Below are 10432 nucleotides of genomic sequence, written 5' to 3'. Positions count from 1 at the left end.
GGGTGGAAGGACAAAGGAAAGCAATTCTCCTAAGCGTCTGTGGGAGTAAAATTTATAATTTAATCTGTAGTTCGACGGCCCTGAACACTCCCGATTTGAAGACCTTCAATGAATTGGTAGACATCATAAAAGGCCATTTTTCAACCCAAACTCTGTAATCATGCAGAGGTTCAAATTTAATTCAAGAGTAAGAGCCCTGGAGGAGACCATAGCAACATACGTAGCCAAGTTGAAACAGCTAACGGAACATTGTGACTTTGATGAGACCCTAAACGACATGTTAAGGAATTGTTTGTTCTGCGGTGTGCACGATGATGCCATTCAACAACCGTCATTAGCTGAAGTAAATATCAATTTTAAAAGAGCATCGGAAATGGTGCGTGCAATGCAAAGCACCGAACAGGATTTGCAGGCCTTACAGGGTGTACAAAATGGTGCCGTTTTCCAGTTGGGGAGGGAACAGACCACCAGGTGTGGCGCAAAAACCAGGGAGTCAGCCACTAAGTAGGACAGTCCCTCCTACCCAAAAATTTAAAATATATACAGGAGGCAGCTCAGCAGCAAATCTAAAGATGAATTGTTTCCGATGTGGAAGTAACCATATCCCTAAAACTTGCTGTTTTAAAAAGAGGTGGAGTGCCATTATTGTCATAAGAGGGCACATTCTTAATCAACGTGAAGCAAGATTGAGACAGACACCCAGGCAACAAACTAAACTGATCGAAGTACATAATGTGCAAGAACCAGAAACCACAAATTCCAATGTTTATTCTTTATTTAATGTGCAAGTACAGAAAACAGAGCCAATCACTATTACTCTGCAAGTCAATGGAAAACCTCTGATTATGGAAGTGGATCCTGGTGCACCAACTACTGTAGTGGGGGAAAGCACACATTCAAATATTTAAACAAGGGCCCTGAACAACTGAATATAGAACAGACTTCAGCCCAACTGAAAACATATACTGGTGTGAAGCCATACAAGTGAAAGGTATTACCACTGTACCTGTTTATTACAAGCCCCAGACAGCACAGCTCCCTGTGATTGTAGTGGAAGTTGAAGGATCAAGTCTTCTAGGTTGAGGGAAATTAACATTGATTGGCCAGTGAGACTTCAAAAGGAAACTGGAAAAGTTTGAGTTGGAAAAGGAACAAGGCACTTCGGAATAAGCCTGGAGAGTCAAAGGGCCTTAACAGGATGCAAAAGGAGTGTGTAACGTTCAGCAACCTGAGGAAATGAAGACTGTCTTAAACAGCGGCATGGAAGAACAGCAGAATAAATTCAAGGATACTCTGAAATACAGGATTCAAAATGAAGCAAGTGAGCTTCACAAAGAAATGGAAAACCTGTTGAAAGATCTTCACACACTACAAGGATTCTTCAGGTCAAAATTTGTACCTCTGGAAAATTACAAAGAGAAGCAGAATGAATTTAATGTCATTCTGAACAAACTGAAGAACCAGTTGGCAGAGAAGACGCAGCAATGTTCAAGGTTCCAGGGGGATAATAACAGAAACAAGGAGGAGACAGAAGAGCTGAAAAATCAGCTGAGTGAAACAAAGGAAGCATTAGAAAGAAAAGTCGTGGAACTTTCCAAAGTTTAAGTGGGTGCTGAAGTCATGAGGAGCTCACCCCCTGAACAGAACTAAATTGAGATTTTGCCTGAGAGAAATCTGTATCATTTCAGTGCAACGATAGCCTGTATCAACTCCAAACTATCAGTCTATACATAACTAGGAATGAAATGAGACAAACAAGATTATTCAAGTTTGAATTCAATAAATTTATTTATAATGGCAAGTATAACTAAACAATTTCTGGCTCCAAACTCAATCATAAACACAGTAAACCTTGGAGGCAATGCCTGAACCATCGTGTAATGGACCACAAAGATTCATTCTCACAAACTGTTAGAAATCAGTGAATAACCAAGTTCCCCACAACTGTTATGAATTCTGGTACAGTTGAGTTCCTCAGGTACTGGACTTCACTTTAACTTACTGAAGATATTTTCAGCCACCTGGAACAAAAAAAAGTTTTAATCTTGTGTGAGAAATATCCTATAAGTGAACTGGGAGGAAATTTATAAATAAGTGTATCAAAAACAGAACCTTTTAACAAGGTGAATTTATTATTTTTCAATTGGAGAGGCTACGAACAGATGAATGTGTACTTTTCATTTATTTTGGCTTTTTAGAAACTACAGAAAACATTGCAGGGTTATATGGAAAGGATGGGGACTGGGAGTAATTGAATTGCTCTTTCACAGTCGCCACAAACAATGGTCTGGGTGGCTTCTTTCTGTATCATAACATTTGATAATTCTCGAATTAAGAGTTTAAATTCCAATCTGAATTCTTTATAATTTATACAAACCATATTACCTTCCAATAATTAGAATTAATCACAAAAAATTAATAGCATTTATCATTATTTAACCCACCTTTGGTGTGATCACCAAAAAGAACAACCAGGCGTTTATAAAAACAATTTCAATTTTAAAAAATGGCTAAACATCCTTGATGTATTCTCTAAAGGATATTCAAGAAAGATTTCTGTATGAATCTACATTAATATGTCAGTAGGAACGTCAGGTTGTGTGCCACCAGGAGACATTACAAAACAAGAGAGAACACCACCCATAGGAATTCCTCCCTAAAATCAAAATGATGACACAAATACATATTTACTACCCAAGCAAAGAGCTTACACAATGGTCCCGGACGTGCAAGAAGTCAAACAGCTCCTCAGTACAGGTTTCTAGCGTTTGCGATCGAGAATTCACTCGCTCTGTACAGGCGTCCAGTATTTCTCGCAGTTTCACGCACTTTTCAACCTGCTCACAGTGCTCTCTGATGGTTGTTAAGGGATCCTGCATAAGGATAACAATGTTTTAAACAAATTACATAGATGAAGCTATTTACATTTATTTGATGTGTTTAAATCTTTAAGCATTTTCCCACTATTTAAATTCTTGTTTTCAAGATAAAGTGGACTCCAGTGGGACAGATAGAGTGGGACTCCAAGGAAGAATAGGGAGTGGTTTCAGGCCAGCTGTCTTCACATCAGTGAGCCTTGCCTATGTGGCGATTATTAAATAGTGTAAATGGGATGGGGCAGCAGCAGTCTTAGTTATGTATTTGAATAGTAGCTTGCACCGATTAAGTATATTGTTTCTTCACCTCAACAAAGCTTAAAGTTTCCTCAATGCAAAATCCATTACAGGCCAGCAGCATGTAGCTTCAGCGACCACCTTAACAGGGAAGATTTTCACCTTGAATCAAATATTCCAAACAACAGAGGCAAACAAACAGGAAGTCAATTACTTGACTTATGCAAGTTGACTAAATGAGCTTGAAACTAAAAGTAAAAGCCTTGAGTACAACGGCTTATCGTATGCAATAAATGACGATCGTTATGGGGTGAAATGAGAATAGTGTTACAATAAAATTTTCTTGTTAAATCATTGAATCATATTGCAATGTCAAGAGAAATCTACATTTTCCTCTTGCCCATGGGTAATTATTAGTGGAAAATATTTAACCCCAAGTTTTGTTGCAGCTTTGGTTTAGTCCTAGATTGCTATCCACTGTTACATAACACTTGAATGTTCCCATTTTGTGTTACTAGGTTCTCAGAAATAAAGGGCATCAAGGAGGAATAGAGAGTGGTTTCAGGCCAGCTGAACATTAGCCCCTAGTCATGTTGCAGCTTTCGTTTAGTCCTAGATTGCTATCCACTGTTGCGTAACATTTAGAAATGTGCAGAATGAATAAAACAAAAAACTCACTCACTTTATTTCCACAACATACCAGGTGGTCTCAAATGCCTTTTTTTAAAAAAATTTGTTCTTGGAATGTGAACATCACTGGCAACGCCAGTATTTGTTGCCCATCCAACTGTCCTGAGGTTCTGGTGAGCCACCTTCTTGAACTACTGCAATCCACGTGGCACCCAAAACGCTGTCGGGAAGTTCCAAGATTTTGAGCATGAAGGAACGGTGATGTTTGTCTGTCATTTCCAGTGCCTAGGTTGATGCCAGGTGACATTTGCACAGCGGTTTGATACAACTGAGTTGCTTGCTGGGACATTCCAGATAAAAGTTAAACATATTGCTGGGGGTCTGGAGTCACACAAACTAGACCAGGTAACAATAGCAAATTTTTGTCCCCGGAAGACAGTGAACGGGATGGGTTTTTGGAATCAGATAGTTTCATAAATATTATTAGTGAGACTCACATTTTATTCCAAATTTATTAATTACATTTAAAAATTCCCTAGCTGTCATGGTGGGACTTGAACTTATGTCTCTAAAGCATTACTCCGAGCCTCTAGATTACTCATCCAGTAACATAGGACTATGCTACCAATCCCCTATGAAATAGTTGTTAACTAGAGACCAAAGAGGCACTTGTTGTTTCTTCATGGAGGAGAGATTAATACTTTAATTTGCAGCCTTACCCTTCAGTGGCACAAGGAGCACAATCAAGCCGAGTCCTCTACTGTCAACATCTTGAGGTCACCACTGATCAGAAATGAACTGAACCAGCTTACCAGCACCACAGGATCTGGGCAGAAGCTGGATACTCAATGAGTGGTCACCTCCTGACTCAAAATTTAACCATCATCTACAAGACTCAGGTCAAGAGTGATGGAACGCATTCGCCTGATGGATGCAGCTGCAACAACTCAAGCTCAACAGCATGCAAGGCACAGCAAATCACTTGATCGGTGCATTAGATTGGATACAAAGAGAATGTTTCCTCCTGTGGGGAAGAACATAACTAGAGGCCAATCAATATAAGATAGTCACCAAAAAAATCTAATAGGGAATTCAGAAGAAACTTATTCACCCAAAGAGTGATAGGAATGTGGAACTCATTACCACAGGGAGTGGTTGAAGCAAATAGAACATAAGCATTTAAAGGGAAACAAGACAAGCATGAGGGAGAAGGGAATATGGAGATGGTTACAATGGTAGATTTAGATGAGAAAAGATGGAAGGAGGCTTGAGTGGAGTATAAACAGAATATATTATCACCAGGTTCAGTATCTAGCCCTTGCATCACAGATATTCTGTGTATGTACCTGATGCAGTGTAGCAACATACCAAGGTCCCTTCAACAACACCCTCTTCCCCCATGGCCCTTTCACCTCAGATGAACAAGAACAGCAATGTTGCGGAAACACTATAACTTTCAAGTCATACACCTTCTTTACTTTAATAAATACTGCTGTTCTTTCACTGGGTGACTACCCTGAAATTCCCTATTTAAAGCTGTTTTGGGAGTATAAGGGACTGCAGCAGTTGAAAGAAAAGATCCATCACCGTTTTCTTGGACAGGCAATAAATTGGTCCTTGCCCACATTCCAAGCACAAGTAACGAAAATCAAATGAAAACTTCCAGATATCTATGATTTACACAGAAGATCTTTGCGTACTTACCACCAATTCTTCTTCCTCCTCCTCCTCCTCTTCATCCTAAAGAGAAACAGCTTGATCAGAAATAAATAGGAAATGATGAACGACAAATTGATCCATTACAACTATTTGCATTTCGATAGCACCTTTCACAGACACACACTAGAAAAACAAAAAGAGACATCAGGAGTGACCAAAAACTTGGTCAAAGAGATGAGTTTTAAGGAGGGTCTTGAGAGAGAGATGGAGAAATTTGGGAGGGAACTCCAAAATACAAGGTCTAGGTAGCTGAAAACAAGGCCATCAATGGTGGGGCAATGTGGACGGTGGGGCGGGGGGAGCAGGAGGGGAAAAAAGATGGATAAGAGATCAAAGTGGGAGTAATGGTGAGTTCAGGAAGGGTGATATCACAGTGAAGAAATCATAAAGATAGGGACAGTCAAGACCACAGTGGGATTTGAATACAAGGATGTGAATTTTAAATGAAATACTGGACACAAGGCTGTTGATGCTAGGTGAACTGAAATTTTCAACAGTGAGAATTTTATTAGGTATCAGCATGAAACATGGAGAAAAAGTAGATAAATGGAGTTGAAGTACAGATCCACCATGATAAAATATAATGGTAGAACAGGCTCGAGGAGCTACATGGCTTCCTCCTGTTTATATGTTTCGATAAGTCAGTGTAAGTTGGTATGCTCAGGCTAATGGATAAGTGGGATGCAGCATGATAGCAACGCTGAAGCTGCTGAGATGGCAGACAGCAGAGTGTTGAACTAGTCATGCCTGAAGGTGACAAAGCCACAGGTGAGGATTTCAGCAGCAAATGGACTGAGAGGAAGGTAGAAGTGGAGGTCTTTACGATTATGCTACTCATCTGGATTTAATAGCTCATCAAGGACCAACAAACACGGTAACATCAAACAGGGATAGAATCTGTAGTAACATGGGGTTTGTGATAGGGTGCAGCCAAAGAATATGTCATCAACTTAACTGGAGTAAATTGTGGCTCACGCAGGAATGGGTGTTGAACAAAATCTGACAGCACAAGAGATGGTAGACAGGTAATGAGAAGTGGTGGCGGGCTGGATCTGCAGGTCATCTACATGCATGTGCATGCTGATAGTGTCGTCAAAGAGTAACAGGGAATTGAGAAAGAAGAGGGGGTGGGCTAAAGATGAATCTATTCGGGCCCCTGAGGTCATGGTGCTGGAGCAGGAAGAGAAGCGATTGTTACAGGTGATCTGAAAATGATTAGTTAGGCAAGAGCGAAATCAAGTAAAACAGTCCCACTGAGCTGGATAACGGAGGCAGGACTGGAGGAGGATGACTCTGACCATGAAGACCCTGGCCACTGTCTCACACTGAAACAGACAGATCACAAATGCATTGAAAACCTCACTCATCACCTCCAAACTCAAATGTTCCAATACTCCCCTCGCTGGCCTCCTATCCTCTTCCCTAGAACATATTTCAGTTCATCTAGAGCTTTGCTGTCCCTATCTAACTCATCCACGACAGCATCTGCTACCACAGCCTCATGTTTAAGCCCCTTCTAGTCCACAGCTCCTCCACATTTGTAATTTCCTCCAGCCCTACAACCTCTTCCCAACAAATTCTCCATTCCTTCAACACAGGGCTCTGTTAACCCTTGCCCTTTCATCCAAGTTAGCAGCCAGCCTTCAGTGACCTAGACCCCACATTCAAATTTGCTCTCTAAGCCACTTCTCTTTCATCCTTTATGACACTCCTTAAAATCCACTTCATTTAGTCACCCCTTTGGCCCTCTGTCCATTTTTTGCCTCATTATGCTTCTGTGAAATACTTCAGAATATTTATTAACATAAAAAGCACTAGATAAACAAGTTATTATTGCAAACTAGATTAGAACTTAATTTCCACATTTTAAAAAAAGCATTCATATTTTTCAAGACACATTCCTGCATCAATCAAACTCTGAAAAACTCTTTTATTAGAGGCATTTAATAAGGAAGGGGGGGGGGAAATCACAAGAAATAATAGTTACCTGTAAAGTGCTTTATTGGAAAACAGGGAGATGGTTAGTATGTGCACATCATCCCCTTTTGCTTTGTTCCTTTTTAAATGCTATTCATCTGTAGCATTTAGTTTATAGGTTCCAACGGAAATGTTAACTTGCTTGTTCTCCCCAGAAGACACTGCCTGAACAATTGAGTCTTTCGAACAGTTGAGTCTTTCGAGCATTTGATGTATTTGTTTTAAATTTCAAGCATCTGGCACCTTATTTTTCTTTAATGTCGTTAGAAATGTGACACCTGGTGGACTAATACAATAGGCTTCTTCCCACAACCATCCTTGCAGGTAGAGTAATGCTGGGACACATAAGGACATAAGAAATAGGAGTAGGCTATTCAGCCCTACAAGCCTGCCCAGCCATTCAATAAGCTCATGGACGATCTGCCCCAGGCCTCAATTCCTCTTTTGTGCCAGCTCCTCAAAAGCCCTCAACTCCTCGATATTTCAAAAATCTATCTACCTCCTCTTTAAATAAGACCATAAGGCATAGGAGCAGAAATTAGGCCATTCAGCCCATCGAGTCTGCTCTGCCATTCAATCATGGCTGATAAGTTTCTCAACCCCATTCTCCCTGTAACCTTTGATCCTCTTACCAATCAAGAACCTATCTATCTCAGACTTAAATAGACTCAATGACCTGGCCTCCACAGCATTCTGTGGCAATGAATTCCACAGATTCACCACTCTCTGGCTAAAGAAGTTTCTCCTCATCTCATGCTTTCAGTGATTTAGCCTCTACAACTGAGGTGGAGAGTCCAGTCGTTCATTAACCTCAGAAGAAATTCCTTCACGTCTGTTTTAAATGAGTGTTCCCTTTTTATGTAACTATGTCCTCTACTTCCAGATTACCCCACTAGTGGAAACATCTTCTCAACATCTATCCTGTCAAGCCCCCTCAACCTTGTACATTTCAATAAGATCACCCCACATTCTTCTAAACCCTAATGAATAAAAGCATAACCTGCTTAGTTCATTCTTGACAAATCAACCTCCTCATCCCAGGAATCAGCTTAGTAAATCTCTTTTGAATTGCCTCCAATGCCAGTACATCCTTTCTAAATACGGGGACCAAAACTGTACACAGTACTCCAGGCTCACCAACAAATTGTAACAAGACTTCCCTATTTTTACACACCAACCCCCTAGCAATACAGGCCAAAATTCCATTTGTCTTTTTAATTACTTGCTGCACCTGCATGCTAACTTTTTGTGTTTCATGCACAAGAGCACCCAGATCCCTCTGTGCTGCACTTTTTTGGAGTTTCTCTCCATTTAAATAATAGTCTGCCTTTTGATTTTTCCTACCAAAGTGCAAGGCCTCACACTTTCCGACATTAAACGCCATCTGCCAAGTTACCCACTCACTCAACCTGTCTATATCCCCTTGCAGATTCCTTATGTCCTTATCACAGCATGCCTTCCTACCTATTTTTGTATTGTCAGCAAATGTGAATACATTACACTCTGCCCCCTCCTCCAAGCCATTAATATAGAGAGTAAATAATCACTAGGACTGATCCTTGTGGCACTCAACTAGTTACATTTTTCCAACCTGAAAAAGACCCATTAATCCTGACTCTGCATGTTAACCAGGTTACAGGACATAGATTACAGAACTGGATAAAGTTTAAAAAGATGGGTTGAGGAATGCATCTAGGTTTCCAATTCTTTGCCTTACTCGTTGCAGAGCAAACTGCAACTGAAAGTAAGTCATGATTTAAGAATAAAATTATTCGCACCGGGGCCTTTCCTAACAGCTGGAGAAAGCGTGTATATCAGTGAATAGGTAAAACTAAATACAATACTGCAGGAACTAGAAGCTGAAAAGTGCTGCAAGCACAGGTCGATTAGTATCGCTGGAGAAAATCAGTGGTCGCTGTACACATTTAGTGACCTAATCTGGAAGATAAATCCGAACCAGACTGATCTCCTCACACTATCCCTCAACCCGTGAGCTCGGCTCTCCTGACAGCTCGGCGACTACCCACCTTTGTCCTTGGACTTACCCCCAGCGTCCCGGCCCAGGCTTCGCCCTTGGCTTCACGCCCCCGCCGGGCCCTCAACTTTCAGAGCCCGGCCTCAATTTACAGATTGCTTCGCCCTGCCCCGCCATTATACCCCTTAGTGTCCCACCTTCCTCTCACCGGGCCTCACCTCAGGTCCTCCGGTCAACATCAACTCATCCTCCATCCCCATGGCGCCGACCTTGCACTCAGACCCGGCAAAAAGAACTACGCATGCTCTACCGGGCTATAGTGACGTCAACAGCTAAAGACCCGGATGGTCAGTACAAAGGTATAGACCGTATTCAGCAGCCGGAAGTGGTTTGGCAATCTACTTCTGGGGTTATCTCTTCATTCATTTAAATTAGAGCCCATATGAACAGGTGGTCACCTTATTTTGCTAATAATCAATTTGGATTTTATGTTTTACTCTAAAGTGAAAAAAAGAGCTAAATCATACCTGCTACCACTACAGGGGTAAATTATGCTTCGCTTTATTATCACTGAATGCGGCATTTAATCAACATAGGGAGATCGGGGTAGAGCCACTTTTTGCATGCAATGTTTATTCAAGAAGCATACCCAAATAGCGCGCACATAGCAAAGTTGCGAGTTCATTGTGATGTTCCCAACATCCTGTTTCGTTCTGATAAAAGGTTCTCAACCTGAAACGTTAACTCCGTTTCTAGCTGCACAGAAGCTGCCTGATCTACTGAATATTTCCAACATTTTTTTAAAAATCATGTTTGAGTTACATGTTTAATAATTGGTCTCTAACGGGTTTTGAGTGCGAATATAATTAGAAACTCTTTTTCGTTTAACATAAAAGCAGGACGGACTTACTATGGTTAAAGACGTACGAACTGGCGTCACAAAATCTCAAAGCTATTGAACAATATTCACAATTTTGCTTGTAGAGATCATTTTAATTAGTTGATTCAAGGTATCGCA

At 40.8% G+C, this 10432-nt stretch overlaps 1 protein-coding gene across 2 annotated transcripts; it reads right to left on the bottom strand.

The window, feature by feature from the left end:
• Positions 1-1763: 1763 nt before the first annotated feature.
• On the bottom strand, positions 1764-9754 carry LOC121289445 (cytochrome b-c1 complex subunit 6, mitochondrial). Of its 2 annotated transcripts, none has more exons than XM_041208940.1 (4): positions 9633-9754; positions 5448-5483; positions 2712-2873; positions 1764-2021 (listed from the first exon to the last, which is right to left on the bottom strand). In XM_041208940.1, exons 1-4 carry the CDS (start codon positions 9672-9674, stop codon positions 1989-1991), a joined length of 273 nt encoding a protein of 90 aa, XP_041064874.1. In that variant the 5' UTR covers positions 9675-9754; the 3' UTR covers positions 1764-1988. The 2 variants fall into 2 exon arrangements, with proteins under 2 accessions (XP_041064874.1, XP_041064873.1); XM_041208939.1 differs by having other exon boundaries at positions 9612-9689.
• Between the last annotated feature and the right edge of the window lie 678 nt (positions 9755-10432).

This window comes from Carcharodon carcharias, chromosome 16 (genome assembly GCF_017639515.1).
Source record: "Carcharodon carcharias isolate sCarCar2 chromosome 16, sCarCar2.pri, whole genome shotgun sequence".
In the NCBI taxonomy this organism is placed as follows: domain Eukaryota; kingdom Metazoa; phylum Chordata; class Chondrichthyes; order Lamniformes; family Lamnidae; genus Carcharodon; species Carcharodon carcharias.
This window is presented reverse-complemented; position numbering and strand designations above follow the sequence as displayed.

Excerpts from the sequence above, each read along its gene's own strand:
- LOC121289445 (XM_041208939.1), bottom strand. The coding sequence starts at position 9,674 with ATGGGGATGGAGGATGAGTTGATGTTGACCGGAGGACCTGAGGTGAGG. Across the intron at positions 2,874-5,447 it reads AGGAGGAAGAAGAATTGGTG|GATCCCTTAACAACCATCAG; the intron begins GTAAGTACGCAA and ends ATCCTTATGCAG. Across the intron at positions 2,022-2,711 it reads TGCACGTCCGGGACCATTGT|GTGGCTGAAAATATCTTCAG; the intron begins GTAAGCTCTTTG and ends TTTTTGTTCCAG.